At 39.1% G+C, this 20,278-nt stretch overlaps 1 protein-coding gene across 1 annotated transcript in view; it reads right to left on the reverse strand.

Annotated features, from left to right (window-relative positions):
• The window catches only part of cacna1c (calcium channel, voltage-dependent, L type, alpha 1C subunit), a 305,644-nt gene that overhangs the window by 88,073 nt on the left and 197,293 nt on the right, over positions 1-20,278 (reverse strand). The window contains exons 5-7 of the mRNA XM_072455203.1: positions 10,663-10,802; positions 8,492-8,644; positions 2,050-2,249 (exon numbers count right to left, since the gene is read on the reverse strand). Of these exons, the coding sequence (XP_072311304.1) occupies positions 2,050-2,249; positions 8,492-8,644; positions 10,663-10,802 (493 nt within the window). The remainder of the gene's footprint in view (positions 1-2,049; positions 2,250-8,491; positions 8,645-10,662; positions 10,803-20,278) is intronic.

Raw genomic sequence — 20,278 nt, forward strand, 5'->3', positions numbered from 1 at the left:
ATAGGAATAGATTGAGAGAATAAGAGGTGAGAAAGAGAGTAAAAGAGAGGGAGATGGACAGAGTGCAGTGAAGAAACAAACCAGTGTTAGAAGAAATTGAAAAAGTTCAAACAGCTGGTGAATGAGACATAGTTACAGTGAAAAGAGTTAGCCGTTAGCCGTTAGCCATTAGCCAAAGAACGCAGCGTCACCTCTCACTTTTTAAACAGAAGTTTTATCTTATTTTTTGGCTTACTATTATCTAATTCAAATTCCATTCATTTTGTAATTTGGACATCAGAGTGTTTTACTTTTTAACCATATAAGTCACATGCTTTTCAGGCAAATGATGCCTTCCAAATTTAAAAGACGTGAGGACTATGTTTTCTTTTAGCAGTTAGCATTAGCCCGCAAACATCTAAATTATGAATAATCTCATCAACCATATTTAGATTAGGTGAAAGCGATGCTAAAAGTAATTTTTGGGATGTTAATTAGCACATAAAACTGGCATCTGAGCAAAAGGCTAACTATCTTTATGTTGACATTTCTGATGTGTGATGTTATTGGTGAGGAGAGCAGATAAATGACACAAATATGAAATCAACAGTTCATTAGGCGACTTTAATATGGAGAGCAACATTTGTTAGTGTTGTGTCCAGTCAAAATCGGTAATAGTTAAATAAATGATTCAATAACATAAAAATAATTTTACATTAAATTCCGATAGAAGTGATTTATATTACTTAGTTGCTAGCATCTCCTCATTATATATATAGTATTATTATCATTTTAATTCTGGGTAGCAGATTTTCACTCCACTTTTCTCGTTTGATTGACCTTACTCTACTAATATACACTTACTGTTAAATATTTGCTTAAAGTTGATTAGTACACTTGTTTAAAACAGACTGTCTATTAATGTCTGTGATTCAAAATATAATATCTAAATTTGAATAGCTGGCGGAGAAGAAGCAGAACTATCTTCTCTTGTGACCCTTCTACATTTAGTCCAAAACCCACTAAAATTCAAAATACATAATAAACCTTAATCAAACATAAGCTCTTCTACAACAAACTCTTTTATTTTGTGAAAAGCAGACAGCACCGAGCTCTCGTGAAAGTAAACAGTGTGAATTATAGATGAGGAGTGTGTACAGAAGAGTGGAGACCGGTTTACAGGGTGTGGAGCCAGTAAGCTCTCCGCCTAGTGTCCAAATGCACTCACACAAACTACACATATCCAACATTTCAAACTAAATATTATATGTGCCGGGTGTGATTCTTAACACAATTTGAATGATTTCCAATATGAACTGAATTTTGTTTTAATATTTAATCAACATGTGTCAAAATTGCATTGCTTTCAAAATCCTAAAACACACAACTAGAATTTCTCCCAATAAAGGTGAGGCTGTTTTGGAGTATAAACAAGTGGCTGGAAGTGATGCTTTTTGGTAAATATAAGGTTATAAGGTTATATTAATGCTGCTTTTATGCGGTCCTCGAGAACACGTTTAAAAATGCACATGGACGACCAATGCCCAACATCCACATCTTAAATATAATTTAAACTCTTTGACGTTACTACAACGGAACTATACATTTGTGGCTTTGCAGTTTGTCGGTTATACATATCATAATGGCAACAGATTTTCACAAGAAAACAAATAACGCTGATGTTTTGAGAAGACTCTCCATTTTACTGATTATATTAAACACTGTTAAAAGTGATTTTATCATTGGTAATATTACATTCTGTTTCCGAGATGCCACATGAACTACATATTTAAAACATTTAGCAATTTTTTTGTATATGTTTTATACAGAGGCTTAATATTGTTTAACATCTACTGAAATATCCTATTTGGCATCCAATTCAAGAAATATAATAATAACTATCTTGCTAATGTTTTCTACAACACTAATAACTGAATTCTAAAATGCCAATATTTACACAACTTATTGGTGCCACTGACTTTATGAATATGATCATCAGTATGAATTGGGTATTTGTCGCAAACACACACACACACACACACACACACACAGTTTTGGCGAGCGGCTCACCCAGTACAGCACGTCCGTCCAGCCCTCCATGGTGATGCACTGGAACACGGTCAGCATGGCGAAGGCGAAGTTATCGAAGTTTGTGATGCCGTCGTTTGGCCCCTCCCACCCCACCCTGCACTCCGTCTCGTTCCGCATGCAGTGGCGACCGTAGCCCCCGTCTGGAGCACACGGGGCAGGCTTCTCCTCTGCATTTAGGCCTGGAACACACACAGAAGTTGATTTGAATAATGAAGAATTATTGTATCATTTTCAAATCTGACTGCAGAGTGACGCTCCTGTTTGTGTCCACTCTGACCATTCATGGATTTAAATACTCTGAACTCAAGAAAGCGGAACACATACTGGATTATATTGTCACTACATTGATTGGGAGTCAGGATTAAAACAAGTCTTTGTGAAGAATTGGCATCTGAAAGGTGGGCTATCTGAGTGTTTGACTCTGTTCATGACTGTATCCATATTGATCTGTGAATGGGCTGTGAAATGGGGCGTTGATTGTTGGTATTTACGCATATTAAGATGCGCATATCGGCTTGTTCGCTTTAATAATGGATCTAAAAGCATGAAACTTTCAACCTTTAAAAATTACAGTTGAGGCAGAATAACAGCAAAAAATAATAGCGCTTGGCCCAATTTATTTTGGTTCCCTATTAGCAATTAATTTATTACATCACTAAATAAATCAGTGCCTATAACATCAGCACCTCTAGTTTCAATTGAAATTAATTAACCTGAAATGCAAAACAGAACTGAAATGTGCGGGTGAGTGATGGGTCTGATGCAATAAGAGATGGTTTTCAATTAAATATGAGAAGATTGAGTATTCATGGAGGTTAAATGCAGGTTAAACTGGTTAAAAGAAACACAGAAGAGGAGAGAAAAATCAATGTGTAAATGTGCCGTGCTAATTATCCAAAACAAGCTGTCTGGGGCGATGTACGCTACAACCTCGCACTCAGACGGTCCACAGCTAATAACCCTTATGGGACCCATAGCAACGCCATAACAACAATCAAGTCCATTTATACCTCCAGGGCCTTAGTGGGACCTGTTTCAATGATTCATGGAGGTTTCAATTATAGCCCCAATCGTTCGCTGTACAAAATCTAAATGATGTCGTAAATAGTTAATGAATGGTGATCATTAAACAGTTTAAAGAGCAAGCTCAGTTGATGGCTGACACAGACTATTTTAAATATAAAGCACTGAAAGACTGATGAGAAAGGAGAAAACTTGCCCAAACGTCCTTCTAAATCAGCAATAATAGCAATACTACAAACTGTGTGTATTGTAATATCATTTGCTCTTGCATCTAGTGATGAAAGACAGGTAATAAAGTTTTTGTTTATTACTCAAATGGACAAGGAAAAGTATCTGAAAACCTCTCCAAGAAGTTTAATTTTGTTAAGTAATTGAGTAAGAATTAGTACTACAGCCTGCAGCCTAAAGGTATATGTGGGCCCTGGGGCTGAGACATTTTGGAGGCCCCAATCGCTCTATTATTGTTCCAGATGTTTTAACCCAAATTTCAACAAAATGCATGTCTTGTCTGTACTTGTGTGTCTGTAAACGTACTCTCCTTTTACTGTGTGTCTTGTCCGTACTTGTGTGTCTGTAAACATGCGTGTAATGTCCGTACCTGTGTGTCTGTGAACATGTGTGTCTTGTCTGTACCTGTGTGTCTGTAAACATGTGTGTCTTGTCTGTACCTGTGTGTCTGTAAACATGTGTGTCTTGTCTGTACCTTTGTGTCTGTAAACATGTGTGTCTTGTCTGTTCCTGTGTGTCTGTAAACATGTGTGTCTTGTCTGTACCTTTGTGTCTGTAAACATGTGTGTCTTGTCTGTTCCTGTGTGTCTGTAAACATGTGTGTCTTGTCTGTACCTGTGTGTCTGTAAACATGTGTGTCTTGTCTGTACCTGAGCGTCTGTAAACATGTGTGTCTTGTCTGTACCTGTGTGTCTGTAAACATGTGTGTCTTGTCTGTACCTTTGTGTCTGTAAACATGTGTGTCTTGTCTGTTCCTGTGTGTCTGTAAACATGTGTGTCTTGTCTGTACCTGTGTGTCTGTAAACATGTGTGTCTTGTCTGTACCTGTGTGTCTGTAAACATGTGTGTCTTGTCCGTACTTGTGTGTCTGTAAACATGTGTGTCTTGTCTGTACCTGTGTGTCTGTAAACATGTGTGTCTTGTCTGTACCTGAGCGTCTGTAAACATGTGTGTCTTGTCTGTACCTGTGTGTCTGTAAACATGTGTGTCTTGTCTGTACCTTTGTGTCTGTAAACATGTGTGTCTTGTCTGTACCTGTGTGTCTGTAAACATGTGTGTCTTGTCTGTACCTGTGTGTCTGTAAACATGTGTGTCTTGTCCGTACTTGTGTGTCTGTAAACATGTGTGTCTTGTCTGTACCTGTGTGTCTGTAAACATGTGTGTCTTGTCTGTACCTGTGTGTCTGTAAACATGTGTGTCTTCTCCGTACTTGTGTGTCTGTAAACATGTGTGTAATGTCCGTACCTGTGTGTCTGTGAACATGTGTGTCTTGTCTGTTCCTGTGTGTCTGTAAACATGTGTGTCTTGTCTGTACCTGTGTGTCTGTAAACATGTGTGTCTTGTCTGTACCTGTGTGTCTGTAAACATGTGTGTCTTGTCCGTACCTGTGTCTGTAAACATGTGTGTCTTGTCCGTACTTGTGTGTCTGTAAACATGTGTGTCTTGTCTGTACCTTTGTGTCTGTAAACATGTGTGTCTTGTCTGTTCCTGTGTGTCTGTAAAAATGTGTCTTGTCTGTACCTGTGTGTCTGTAAACATGTGTGTCTTGTCTGTTCCTGTGTGTCTGTAAACATGTGTGTCTTGTCTGTACCTGTGTGTCTGTAAACATGTGTGTCTTGTCTGTACCTGTGTGTCTGTAAACATGTGTGTCTTGTCTGTCCCTGTGTGTCTGTAAACATGTGTGTCTTGTCTGTTCCTGTGTGTCTGTAAACATGAGTGTCTTGTCTGTCCCTGTGTGTCTGTAAACATGTGTGTCTTGTCTGTACCTGTGTGTCTGTAAACATGTGTGTCTTGTCTGTACCTGTGTCTCTGTAAACATGTGTGTCTTGTCTGTTCCTGTGTGTCTGTAAACATGTGTGTCTTGTCTGTACCTGTGTGTCTGTAAACATGTGTCTTGTCTGTACCTGTGTGTCTGTAAACATGTGTGTCTTGTCTGTACCTGTGTGTCTGTAAACATGTGTGTCTTGTCTGTTCCTGTGCGTCTGTAAACATGTGTGTCTTGTCCGTACTTGTGTGTCTGTAAACATGTGTGTAATGTCCGTACCTGTGTGTCTGTAAACATGTGTGTCTTGTCTGTTCCTGTGTGTCTGTAAACATGTGTCTTGTCTGTACCTGTGTGTCTGTAAACATGTGTGTCTTGTCTGTTCCTGTGCGTCTGTAAACATGTGTGTCTTGTCTGTACCTGTGTGTCTGTAAACATGTGTGTCTTGTCTGTACCTGTGCGTCTGTAAACATGTGTGTCTTGTCTGTACCTGTGTGTCTGTAAACATGTGTGTCTTGTCTGTACCTTTGTGTCTGTAAACATGTGTGTCTTGTCTGTTCCTGTGTGTCTGTAAACATGTGTCTTGTCTGTACCTGTGTGTCTGTAAACATGTGTGTCTTGTCTGTACCTTTGTGTCTGTAAACATGTGTGTCTTGTCTGTACCTGTGTGTCTGTAAACATGTGTCTTGTCTGTACCTGTGTGTCTGTAAACATGTGTGTCTTGTCTGTACCTGTGTGTCTGTAAACATGTGTCTTGTCTGTACCTGTGTGTCTGTAAACATGTGTGTCTTGTCTGTACCTGTGTGTCTGTAAACATGTGTGTCTTGTCTGTTCCTGTGTGTCTGAAAACATGTGTGTCTTGTCTGTACCTGTGTGTCTGTAAACATGTGTGTCTTGTCTGTTCCTGTGCGTCTGTAAACATGTGTGTCTTGTCCGTACCTGTGTGTCTGTAAACATGTGTGTCTTGTCTGTACCTGTGTGTCTGTAAACATGTGTGTCTTGTCTGTACCTGTGTGTCTGTAAACATGTGTGTCTTGTCTGTACCTGTGTGTCTGTAAACATGTGTGTCTTGTCTGTTCCTGTGTGTCTGAAAACATGTGTGTCTTGTCTGTACCTGTGTGTCTGTAAACATGTGTGTCTTGTCTGTACCTGTGTGTCTGTAAACATGTGTGTCTTGTCTGTACCTGTGTGTCTGTAAACATGTGTGTCTTGTCCGTACTTGTGTGTCTGTAAACATGTGTGTCTTGTCTGTACCTGTGTGTCTGTAAACATGTGTGTCTTGTCTGTACCTGTGTGTCTGTAAACATGTGTGTCTTCTCCGTACTTGTGTGTCTGTAAACATGTGTGTAATGTCCGTACCTGTGTGTCTGTGAACATGTGTGTCTTGTCTGTTCCTGTGTGTCTGTAAACATGTGTGTCTTGTCTGTACCTGTGTGTCTGTAAACATGTGTGTCTTGTCTGTACCTGTGTGTCTGTAAACATGTGTGTCTTGTCCGTACCTGTGTCTGTAAACATGTGTGTCTTGTCCGTACTTGTGTGTCTGTAAACATGTGTGTCTTGTCTGTACCTTTGTGTCTGTAAACATGTGTGTCTTGTCTGTTCCTGTGTGTCTGTAAAAATGTGTCTTGTCTGTACCTGTGTGTCTGTAAACATGTGTGTCTTGTCTGTTCCTGTGTGTCTGTAAACATGTGTGTCTTGTCTGTACCTGTGTGTCTGTAAACATGTGTGTCTTGTCTGTACCTGTGTGTCTGTAAACATGTGTGTCTTGTCTGTCCCTGTGTGTCTGTAAACATGTGTGTCTTGTCTGTTCCTGTGTGTCTGTAAACATGAGTGTCTTGTCTGTCCCTGTGTGTCTGTAAACATGTGTGTCTTGTCTGTACCTGTGTGTCTGTAAACATGTGTGTCTTGTCTGTACCTGTGTCTCTGTAAACATGTGTGTCTTGTCTGTTCCTGTGTGTCTGTAAACATGTGTGTCTTGTCTGTACCTGTGTGTCTGTAAACATGTGTCTTGTCTGTACCTGTGTGTCTGTAAACATGTGTGTCTTGTCTGTACCTGTGTGTCTGTAAACATGTGTGTCTTGTCTGTTCCTGTGCGTCTGTAAACATGTGTGTCTTGTCCGTACTTGTGTGTCTGTAAACATGTGTGTAATGTCCGTACCTGTGTGTCTGTAAACATGTGTGTCTTGTCTGTTCCTGTGTGTCTGTAAACATGTGTCTTGTCTGTACCTGTGTGTCTGTAAACATGTGTGTCTTGTCTGTTCCTGTGCGTCTGTAAACATGTGTGTCTTGTCTGTACCTGTGTGTCTGTAAACATGTGTGTCTTGTCTGTACCTGTGCGTCTGTAAACATGTGTGTCTTGTCTGTACCTGTGTGTCTGTAAACATGTGTGTCTTGTCTGTACCTTTGTGTCTGTAAACATGTGTGTCTTGTCTGTTCCTGTGTGTCTGTAAACATGTGTCTTGTCTGTACCTGTGTGTCTGTAAACATGTGTGTCTTGTCTGTACCTTTGTGTCTGTAAACATGTGTGTCTTGTCTGTACCTGTGTGTCTGTAAACATGTGTCTTGTCTGTACCTGTGTGTCTGTAAACATGTGTGTCTTGTCTGTACCTGTGTGTCTGTAAACATGTGTCTTGTCTGTACCTGTGTGTCTGTAAACATGTGTGTCTTGTCTGTACCTGTGTGTCTGTAAACATGTGTGTCTTGTCTGTTCCTGTGTGTCTGAAAACATGTGTGTCTTGTCTGTACCTGTGTGTCTGTAAACATGTGTGTCTTGTCTGTTCCTGTGCGTCTGTAAACATGTGTGTCTTGTCCGTACCTGTGTGTCTGTAAACATGTGTGTCTTGTCTGTACCTGTGTGTCTGTAAACATGTGTGTCTTGTCTGTACCTGTGTGTCTGTAAACATGTGTGTCTTGTCTGTACCTGTGTGTCTGTAAACATGTGTGTCTTGTCTGTTCCTGTGTGTCTGAAAACATGTGTGTCTTGTCTGTACCTGTGTGTCTGTAAACATGTGTGTCTTGTCTGTACCTGTGTGTCTGTAAACATGTGTGTCTTGTCCGTACCTGTGTGTCTGTAAACATGTGTCTTGTCTGTACCTGTGTGTCTGTAAACATGTGTGTCTTGTCCGTACCTGTATGTCTGTAAACATGTGTGTCTTGTCCGTACCTGTGTGTCTGTAAACATGTGTGTCTTGTCCGTACTTGTGTGTCTGTAAACATGTGTGTCTTGTCCGTACTTGTGTGTCTGTAAACATGTGTGTCTTGTCCGTACCTGTATGTCTGTAAACATGTGTGTCTTGTCTGTACCTGTGTGTCTGTAAACATGTGTGTCTTGTCCGTACTTGTGTGTCTGTAAACATGTGTGTCTTGTCCGTACTTGTGTGTCTGTAAACATGTGTGTCTTGTCTGTACCTGTGTGTCTGAAAGCGCAGGTCTTGTGCATTTTGCCCATGAAGAGCTCGAGGCCGATGATGGCGTAGATGATGATGACGAAGAGGACAAGCAGAGCGATGTGCAGCAGCGGCACCATGGCTTTGATGATGGAGTTCAGCACCACCTGTAAACCTGAGGCACACACACAAACATCAGCACCACTGCAAAAAGCAAGGATCAGCGAATGAGAAGCCGTATTTGATTTGAACATGTTTAAATCTGAGGACACAGAGCTCACGTGTACATCCCGTTCCTTTAGTCGTACTTTTTACTTTTTGCAGTGTTGGCATCAGGGCAAATTCATTTAACAATCAACACATGACTGATTTAATTGAAGAAACCTTGCAGCTTTTTCTTGATGGATAGTTTTCCTTCAAAATAAATGTATTCAAACTAATCCAATATGATATTAATTTTTTTAAAAGTGTAGGCATAATAGAAAAGCGTAAAAAAGACAATTTCTTCATTCATGGTGTCAACAATCAGGTTAATCCTAAAAGATTTCTACATTAAAACCCTTGTAAATTTCACAGCGATATTTAGAGTTTAAACGTGAGCAGATTGTTGACCTTATCCTGACCACCTAATGCACTCACCTGTCCTTTCTCAGGTGCACCAGCTCCTGTGGATTATCGACAGTTTTGACAGACAGCACTCTGAAGTATGTGCGAGTGAGTAACCTCCTCGTGTGTGACATATAAAACAGCAATATCAGGCCAAACTCAGGTTCATTTCTCCAGCTGCTCAGCCCATCTCAGCACACACCTGATCCCCAAGCAGTGCAGTGGTTTTGGATTTACTTTGGTGGTACTTACAGGTACAAAGTAACGACGAATCGCAATACCTGAGTTTCTTCTTTAGGGGGTCAATCAAATATTTAATAGTGTTATTTACATGACTTTTTAGTAACACAGCAACCTAATCGTTATCATCTAAAACAGAGTAATTAGATCATAGTTAGCTGTAGCAACGTTACTTTTTCCCGACCAAAATATATCTTTTATTCATAGATATCTTCTATAAAAACCTGTAATGTTAATAGATCCATGTATAAAAGATGCGTTTTAGTGATGTCATCTTTCGGTGCTCGACACGGATCAGCACTGAACTAACAACAGCATCGCGGGAGACTCGGAAATCATTCTGAGTTTAATGCTGTGTAATGTAAGAAGCGGCGTTGTCCATTTTCAGTCAGGGAGCAACACGCTTTGAACCGCAGTCGTGTTCAAAGAGCGACTGTAAATTAAAATACACAAACCACAATTATAGCTAACAAACAGGACTACGTAATATATAGGACTAAAACGTTGGGATGGACTGCTTTCTAAGTGCACAATAGCAAGCTTTTTAATCTATGAAGTGAAGTGGAAAGTGGAAAGATTTCATGCTTTTCACAAGTTATTCTGTATGCTTCCCTTTTTAAGTAATCAGTCATCAGTTACTAAGTAATATAGTGAACATATAGTGATCAGAGTAGTAATTGGTTACATAGCAGAACTCCTTTAGTTTAAAATTGAGCTAATCACTGGACCTATTCACTTGAAACAAAAACTGGCATAAAGTTATCATCGTACATCTTCTCTGTCAACATAAACACACATAAGTGAAATTATTTGTCCACAATTGCCTCTGAAATTGGTGTCATCATTCAACTCCAAATATGTGATTGTTGTCAGTTGAAATAACTTTAAAACATAAGATTAATATGACAAGTGTATAAAGTAAATCACTAACAAATGATAGAACATTTCAACATTTGTGGATTTGTAGAATGTTGGATATTTCTTTCAAAAACAGCAAATCTCCCGTAGATTTATGTAGGCCCCGCCCTCCATCTGAGATTATGACATCATCTAATTCTATTCATTTAATTACTTTTATAATCTGATCAACACTGGCTATCTATCAATGACTGTAGTTAATTTAGAACTGACTTTTGATATCTACTAAATATAGCATAATTTTCTGTTCAAAAGCTGCTAACGCTGTGGTTTAGACCTCGACAAACATGTTCTAAAATGCAATTCTTGGATTATTTCAGCAGTTTATATTTCAGTCTTAAGGCTGCTTGAGGTGTTGGAAATGTGAACTGAATCCTAATCTCCAAAACACAAATTTGTCAGAAGAATATTTTTCCTCTAGGTCCTTACTGGGCACTCCGGAGACGAGGCGCAGCGGTCGGAGGACTCTGAATGCTCGGAGGGCTTTGACGTCGAAGCCCGCTGCCTTGCCCCCGATGGGAGTGGCCCCGTCGCCTTTTGTGGCCTGCTCGAGGATGGCACTGAACAACCTGCAACACAGACAGCGTCATTAGGAGTAAACTCAAAGACAGGACCTCGTTTGTGTGAGCGGTACATGTACACGTGTGATGTACTTCTGACGCTGAGGTCCAGAGGCTCCAGAGTGGGAGGCAGTACACGGCACAGAACACAAGTCACATACAAGTATGCAAGACTGGAACCACACTGCAGTCAGTAGGACACAATCACAGGCACAGACAATGTTCATAGAAAGATCGCATTTGTTAGTTCACTAAATAAACACACTTTTTATTTATTTTTATTTATTTTTAAATTACCAGCCAAAAGAAATAGCAAACTGAAAATGGGTAAAAGTAACAACGATTTAACACTCATTTAGATATTGTTTAGATTATGTAGATCAGTGGAAATATTTTTTGTAAAATATTTTCCTACACAAAATGACTCTTTTATTCTACTCTGGGGTTGTAAGAAAATGTATTTGTGCTGTTTGAAAACTCTATTGAGCAGCCCTGTACAGTACATGTATTACTGCATCTTCACTTTTAATAGTACTCATAATCCTGCAGGCAAATACATCACAGGTTTTATATGGTGGAAATAATGGTGAAAATAGTGTGTTTTTAAAGGAGACCTGTTATGGAAAAATCGATTTTTAAGAGTTTTTAACCTTATATTGTTTTCCCTTAAACCCAAGTTGTATTTCGAGTGATTCAGCAGAAATAAGCCGACTTGTTTAAGATCAATATTGCAATTTAAAATACAAAATACAACATCATGGTCAATGGGTACAGTAGATTAGAACTATGGAAGATAAAAGCACAATAGCTCTTCTTTAATGATTCAACGTTTCTAGTGATTGGTGGTAGTCATTTAACTCAATAATCTCATAATTGCGTTGTCTATACTAAAACAAATAATTCTGATTAAATTCTAATGCAATGAGTTTAAATTTTGCACAGTGCTTTTCTCAACAGCACACATCTAATTTATAACTAATATTACATTGCCAAGCCTGCAGAAAGGCCAGGCTTCCATGTAGTCCCTTCCCTCAGCTGCCAGCGCCTCACAAACTTAAATTTATAGAGGTCCAGTTGTGCTTCTCACGTCTTTAATCCAGCAGAAATCAGCATACAATACCATTTTCCAGCTCGAGCCACTCAAAGGCCAGTGGTTGGCGCTTTAGTCATGGAAAATTATCAATTAGCACAGATGAAATGGCCACTTTAAAAGACCTCTCCAAACTCTCTCTCTCTTCCCTCTCCATTTGATTCAGTCGGCCTCTCCGGAAAGCCCTTGAGTGAAAAGCATGTCTAGCATCCGCACTTCAGCAGAACTACAGGCATGTTTTATTCCAGTTAAGTGTTAAATGATAATGAGTAAAGCGTGATGTTAAAATATTTGACACATTCATAAACATAACAGACGCATATGGTCTTAAGCAGAGTTGGGTCATATAACTGTTTGATTTGAACTGGAACCTTGCATAGAAAATGTATTTTGTTACTGAATACTGAATACTTGCAATGCAATGCTTTTTGTTATGTATTATGTTATTTGGTCTAAACCAGGGGTGTCAAACATCCGGCCCGCCGAACATTTTGAATTAATATTTAAAAAAAATAAATAAATCATAGAACCGTAGTTACATCCATAACCGTTGTTAGCGCTAAAACTACATGTCCCACAATGCCGCTGGTGGCCGCCCCTCCCCTGCGCGGCTCTTCACTGCTGTGTGTACTGCGGAGGGAGAAGTGCTGAGAGAAGTAAGACACGCGTTTGCGCACTTTACAGAGGTCTGAGCTAGGACAGAGACGTGTGGCTTTAGAACACACGTGAAAGAAAGAAAGAAGACGGTTTTGTGGATGTTAGAGTTGTGCTAAAAGTGGAGCTAACAACAACAAAACTAACTTCTGTGATGATGCTCTGTGAGGAAAACATCCTCTACAAACCTGGACAGCTCAGCAGCCACAGGTAAAAACACAGGTCAGAGTGTGATAAAGTATGAACATGACAGTGAACACACTAATGTGACTGTGACAAACACAATGACCTCATTTGAGTCACTACATGAATCATTTGTCACTAAGATCAACTTAAACTATGAAAATAGCGAGCGCATATTGAGTTTGAGCAGAAACACGTCTGTGATATGAACATTTCACATCAGAAATCACATTAAAAGTCCATGTGCCTGTTCCTGCTGATGCATGAATATGGACTCAGTCTTTCACCTGCTGCACATTTTGTGCAAGTCCCCACAACTATTACTAGGCTGTAAAAAAGCTATTTATTTCTTATATTTTTTATTGGCACACAATTTGACAAAAGAGTTTGGTTTGATGGAACACAGTGGCTCATGCACTTATTCTATATTTTGAAGGCAAGAAGCGTAACTTAACCTCCTTAAACGCTCCCACGTATGTTTATATTGAGTGGTGTCAGTTCAGGTGTACAGATACCTACACAGACGTGGAAATGTTACTTAGTACATTTAAAAGGTTTTTTAGATCTTGAGAAGTTTATTTTGTTTTGATTTGAGAACGCAGGCGTAAGTGCGCATGCGCACTCCCCCGTGTGGACCGATACAACACACATGTGCGTTTGTTTATTAGCGCAACGGAGCGCATCGCATCTCTCGTCTCCCGTAGATTTCTGTCCACTTCTGCGTCAGCTCGAACTGTCTTTCTCCGTCTTCATTTTGCCCCGTACACTGAGGGAACTATATTATGATAGATCCATGCACTTAGGCACGCGGAAACGTGGGGACGAGCCTGACACGGCTGCAGGTGAGCGATAGGTGCTTTTTATGATTGATACGTGGCAGGACAAATGATTTATCCACGCCACGAGGAAATATGATAAAAAAATTGCTGAAAAAAATCGTCCATACCACCTTTAAATGACATGACATATTGAATCAAAACAGCAGTTTATTCTGTATTTATTTATAAGATAAGAAAATCTTTATCATAAATTAGAGAAGGAAAAATTGCACTTTCATTCAGTATAAGAGCTGCGTTTCCTATTTTCTCTAATTCAGTGTATGAAGCCGAAATGTTATGGTCAAATACAGCAATGTTTCCCTCTGAGTTTAGAAAAGGAACTGCATTCTGAGAAAGAGTATGTGTACTTGAATACAGTTTCTGTATACGTATTTTTGGGTACATGTATTTACTTCCCAACACTGGACGTGGAAAACTGAAGAGTGCAGACCTCCACCAAGGCATGTTGTAAATACAGAGATATGATCCTTTAACCATGTTACAAGGTTGTATCCTCATCAAAAACATTATGCTTCACACTTTAGTGAACTCCTCTGTGGGCAATAGCTCGATCAAACTCATATTTGGGGAAAATAATCTACACAAGCGGAGCATCAAAAGTTATCCATATTTTTATTCCAAGTGTCACGGTCTCTGTGCGCTGGAGCTGCACATTTGACCCACATTTGTGTTCATTTGCACTGGTTAAGCACAGCATTGTACATGTCCAATGTGTCGCTGTCTTAGTTCTTAGACAATTGCGTTAGCGCCATCTCTGTAAAATGCAGAGAGCAGAGTCGGAAGGCCGGCGGCCCGCGAGGGCCGTTGGATGCCGCTTGCGGCTTTAATTTCTGTTGTTTCTTTTAAATGGGGTCAAGATAAAATAAGATAAAACTTTATTCAGTAGAGCTAAGCAATATGGCTGAAATGAAACATAAATTGAACTGAATAATCAGTTACTAGTACATTAGTATTGTTTACTCCTCACACAGTGGCACCAATATGTAATATGTATTCTCTGGGATTAGTCATTACACTGTGAGAGAGGGAGAGGGGCTTGCAGTGGTCTTTTTGTCCTGCCACTGACCTTAAGACTGGCTTTAACTCTCAATCAATCTTATTGTTTCTAATTACAATTTTAACTCAAACCAACACAATGACATGTACCAATAGATACAATATTAATACACATCATTAGCAGGTAATGAGGAAATGTACATTATGGAAAATATTGCATAAACATAACACATTTCAAACACAGTTCTCAAGGCAAATGATTTAGTCACAGATTTAGAACACATAGTGAAACATGGAGTCAGTTTGAACTTGAAATATAGCTATTTGTCTTTGAGAAACTTTTCCATCCAGCAGAACGAAGAGATGTTGGCTTCAGTGGGACAATTCCACTTCTCCTTGGAGCCATTTGTGAGGGTTAATTGTCCTCTGTGTTGTTATCGTAGAGATGTTTCTGCCTCAAGGAGGGATGGGTCACATTCCATCCAAACCTTTTGCTTTGTTCTGCAACAGTGACGTGAGTGTCGCCGTTGTTTTGAATCATGAAAAGATAATGTCTTTTTAAAGATCTTTTGGGACGTATATGTCTTACAGTTTTAATCGAAGTCACCAGCGACTGCAAAACAGGGGAAGCTCATAACACTTTAATATGCCTACCTTTCACAAAGTTTATGTTTATTGTAAATTGTTTGCTCTAAGCTTTTACAATTCAACTCAGTTCAGCATTTGTTAATAATTCAATGGCTTTTGTCTTTCTGTAAATCCCTTAGAGGCCTTAGGTTTTAGCTGTTTACATTGTCAATTATTTAAAACACAAATTAATAAAATGCATTTGATGTATGGCCCCACCCTATTTATTTTATTTTTAAAAGGTTTTTCTGGCCTAGGCTTTATTCGACAGGACAAGGGTTAGGATTGTAGTCCAAAATGGGGAGGGAGAGAGGAGAGACATTTGGCAAATGGTCAACACCTGGAATCAAACCCATACCACTGCAGTGGTAGCAGCCACACATGTGCAATGCTCTTAACCACTGCACCACTGGTGAAGCACACCTCACACGAGTTTCAAGCAACACGTAACAGAAAAGTGTATTTCCTCCATTAAAGCAGTACATTTCCTTACAGCAGTGGAACATGTGAGCTGGTATTACGTTTAGAATAATCCTGAGGGGGAAACGGCACCTTTACTACTGTGGAAGATTAAAGGATTTAACATGATCCTAATCTGAGGTATTAAGGCTTTCTTAAGGAGAGGGTTTGGGAGACAGAGCAAGACAGGGAGACTGACCAAAAGGAAATAAACTGGAGATTAAGGCTTTAAAATACAAATACTTCAACTTTTCTAAAGGTTCATCCTGCTATTGGGTTATTTTCAGAATTTAGAATTTAATGAAGTCACTCCCGAGAGTGTGCTTCAATAAATATAACAAGAAAATGTCACTGATGTAAAAGACTGTTTAAACATTTCTGGATACGGAAACTGGAATTATGGCTGCTGTCATCTCAAACAGCTTTTAGAATGCAGGGGTGCTATTCATGGGTTCCAGGCAACATTTTGAGGACTTTTCACCATTCAAAAGAGATTCTACTTTGTTTTGAATTCTTAATTGCTATGGTAATCGTCCTATTTTTTATCACTTTGAAAAACAAGAATAGTGGTGTAAAACTTATTGTAAAAAATATATTAAAATAGACTGTAACAAGTATAGTGGTTATGCAGATAACATCAACGCATTCTGAATTTTAGCAGTGAGTGGCAAAATACATTTTCTCCTGTAAGAGCTCAAAACACAACAAAAATGTGAAAGATTAGATTAACCTTTATTGTCCCCGACTTGCTACTGTCTGACTACAAACATACATATTGCTAAATGTTTAGTTTGTATCTGACATCTAAAAAAATGTCAAGTAACAGTGGTAGAAAACCAGTTAAACAACAGAACACAGCAGCTACGCTCACATTTATAGTATAGTTGTACTGCAGCAGATTTACAGCTCGTATTCTAATCTACTGGAGACAAATGCATGGATAAGTCTCTCCGAGTCTGGTTTAGACACTATACTTTTGATTTTAGCAATGTTTTTAGATGGTAAAAGCTGCTGATGTTATTGATTTGAAGTCTGATTCCATTATTACCCTCAGATTTCTCACTTATTTGTAGGTTTGAGAGTCTCTTACTCTAAAACATTTCAGTCTTGTCTGAGTTCAGCTGGAGACAGTTGTTTTGCCTCCACACACTGATCTGTTGGATGCAGTAACAGAGTGAATCCACTGGTCCATATTCCCCTAATGACAGTGAAACGTAGATCTGAGTGTCGCCTGCATAATTTTGATAGGACACATTTTCGCGGCTCAACTGACGGCAGCATGTAGAGGTTGAACAGTGTCCCAGGATTGACCCTTGGGGTGCTTATACAGCGGCCGGGTGAAAAAAAGTCAGCAAAACTCTTGATGAAAATAGATGTATGTAACAAATATTAGTCAAATCCGTCATTATGGACAAATAATCCCCATACAAGTCATGGATCTCACAGTCAACAACAAACGGACTGGATTATTCAACTTTTTGCCTTTAATGGTGACTCATCCTAAAGTAAGCGGCAAACGTTAGCAACTGTATGCGGTAACTGTTTTTGTTCATTTTCTGCTTCATTCAGTCGTGTTGTGTCCAGTTAAAGACCTGTTGCTGTTGTTTATCCAGCTCTCACAATGCATTGTGGTCTATATTGACTGTTCTAGTGACCATTGCTGTACACTACTTTTCATAGTGCATTGTAGGAAATTTTGAGTGCAATAGTTTTTCACCTGTTGGACATTCAGACACCACTACAAAAAGCCCTAAATAGTGCCCTATGTAGGGAATAGTGTACACATTCAGATTCAGCCAATATGTGCTAGAAGCTAGCTTACCTTGTAACCTAATCTCCAATCAATTTTCTCAAGTAAAATTTTAAGCGATAAACTACAAACATATAATTGAATCGACTCATTGCAATATTGTATATTTTGTATTTTACTATACGAATGAGTCCTTTGCACATTGATTGAGACAGGTGCATTGGAAGAGAGAGAGCAACCCATAATTCATAAACATTGACTGATTTAAGAAATGTTTAAAAGAAGAGTCCACAAATGTTATTCTTTTAGTCGTGAAGAGGTGCGGCGTTATCTAACTGCACAGTAAACCGTGTTCCTCAGCTCCAGCAGCAGAGAGGTGAGCTGTGACTGTAGTGCTGGTGTGTGAGTGTGCAGAGATGAGGAGGGAACCGTCAGCAGGAAAGAGACATATATGGGCATGACATACACTGAAGACTGAAGCATGCTACTGTCCAGGGCTGCTACTATTCATTATGTATACACCTGTCAGGAATGTTATATCGTTGTTCCCTCATCAAAACATAACTGGAGTTGTATTTTTTTCACCTTAGTTTTTTCAATCCGTTTCAATTTTCTAAAGTCATAAATCCACTTTCGATATAGAGCCTTAAAAGTGTGTTAGTAAAACCAGTCTAAATTCCGAATCGGAGGCAAAAGTGGAACATAATGTGATTTCAATGGAGAAACTGGGATTAACCTCAGAATATCACAAAATAATGCATTTGTTAGTTTGAATGGAGATTATGATTGACATTTAGCAGTTTTGATGAAGGCTCAATCTTGATTTGTAAGTGTTAATGGTCAAATGCTTGATCATTTTTCATTTTATCGAGGGATATACTCCATACTACAGATCGTGCTTTTTTTGCTTGGCTAAAATACAATATTGAGGCCAGAACATTTTTATTTATTCCATCCCTTTGAATGGAAAAGCAATTGAACTGACATTTTAACACTGGAACTTAAAAATCATTCCTTTTTTTTAAATAAACCATAAGCATTTTTATATGATCAGTTAATCATTGAAAATGTGTCATAGTCTATTTCATTTTGCCTCCAGCCGCCTCCGTTCTGGAATTTTGAACGTTCTAGCAGCATTTGAAAGGATCTATATTCTCCTTCTTCTTTTGTGATGCATGCTGGGTGCTGTCTTTGTGATAAAACCTCGTATCCTAACACATGGCACATGTTGAAGTGCAACATATGTGCAAATCAAATTCATCACACTGTCGCCCGATATGGGTTTTCTCATGGCCGATGGGATATAATTTAACAGAATTCAACATAATTATTGTCTGTATATTGCACTGCAGAGTATAATATTGAATCTAATTTTTTAGACATCCACATTTTTTTCTTCGCATTTTGTGCAGTGCCAACGTCACTTTTAAGAGTCAAAACAAACTTTTATGTCCTTCCTTTATAAATGAAATACTGGCCTACGCTAATAGTGCACATTTTTTCCTTCTCTGACTCACACCTCTAAAATTAATGTGAACATTTCAAGGATTTGGCGTTTTTCCCATTTGTGACATATATTTGCGGCTCTACCGCACAGAGACCGTAGCACTTAGAATCAAAATATGGATAACTTTTGATGCCCCGCTTGTGTAGATGATTCTCCCCAAATATGAACTTGATCGGGTAATCGCCCTAGGAGGAGTTCGTTAAAGTGTGAAGTGTAAAAATGTGGTCATTTTAGAGATTTTGCGGTTTCCCCATAGGGATAACATGGGATGTTTCTGTCATCGCTACGGCTACGCTTTACCAAATATGACTTTGGCTCCCATACTTTTAATTTGGGGATGGCAAATGAGAATTGTGTGCAAAATGTCATGTCATTTGGAAAAACTCTTGTTTATAGGCCACTCTGAAGGCCAAATAGTCAAAATTCTGCGAAAAGTTTGCGGCTCAGCTGCACAGAGACCGTAAATGTTATCCATAAAATTTGAATAACTTTAGATGCCCCACTTGTCTAGAGGAGGTACACCGATTTTGAGATCGGTGGGCCAAACGCACTAGGAGGAGTTTGTTAAAGTGTGAAGCATAAATGTTAACATTTCAAGGATTTGGCGTTTTTCCCATTTGTGACAGTATATTTGCAGCTCCACGGCACAGAGACCGTAGCACTTAAAATCAAAATATGGATAACTTTTGATGCCCCGTTTGTGTAGATGATTTCCCCAAATATGAACTTGATCGAGCTATCGCCCTGGGAGGAGTTCGTTAAAGTGTGAAGCGTAAAAATGTGGTCATTTTAGAGATTTCGCTGTTGTCCCATTTGTGACATATATTTGCGGGTCCGCCACACAGAGACCGTAGCACTTAGAATCAAAATATGGATAAATTTTAATGCCCTGCTTGTGTAGATGATTTTCCCCAAATATGAGTTTGATCGGACAATCGCCCTAGGAGGAGTTTGTTAAAGTGTGAAGCGTAAAAATGTGGTGATTTTCCCATAAGGATAACATGGGAGGTTCCTGTCATCGCTACGACTACGCGGTAAAAATTTAGGCATTTTTCTGATTAGCTTTTTTGATCGGGACGGCAAAATTGAATTTTGGGTAAAGTTTAGACAATTTTGGTAAAACTAATTTTTGACCTTCAATGTTAATTTAAAGGTCACTCTGTAGGGGGCGCTATCGTGCCCATTTCAATTTTGTCATCCTAAACTGATCCAAACTAGAAAGTTTTACAACTGATTCAAATTTGGTCCTAATGGGACTGGTTTTGATCAAATGGGAGCAATTTTTAGATTTGCAATATCCCAAAATAAGTTGTCCAACTTTGCGGCTGCGCCGCACACAGACCGTAAAAGGTATCCCAAAAATTTGGATAACTTTAGATG

The sequence above is a fragment of the Eucyclogobius newberryi genome, unplaced genomic scaffold, assembly GCF_026437365.1.
Source record: "Eucyclogobius newberryi isolate DKJ021-1_F unplaced genomic scaffold, fEucNew1.0.hap1 SCAF_2, whole genome shotgun sequence".
Lineage (NCBI taxonomy): Eukaryota > Metazoa > Chordata > Actinopteri > Gobiiformes > Gobiidae > Eucyclogobius > Eucyclogobius newberryi.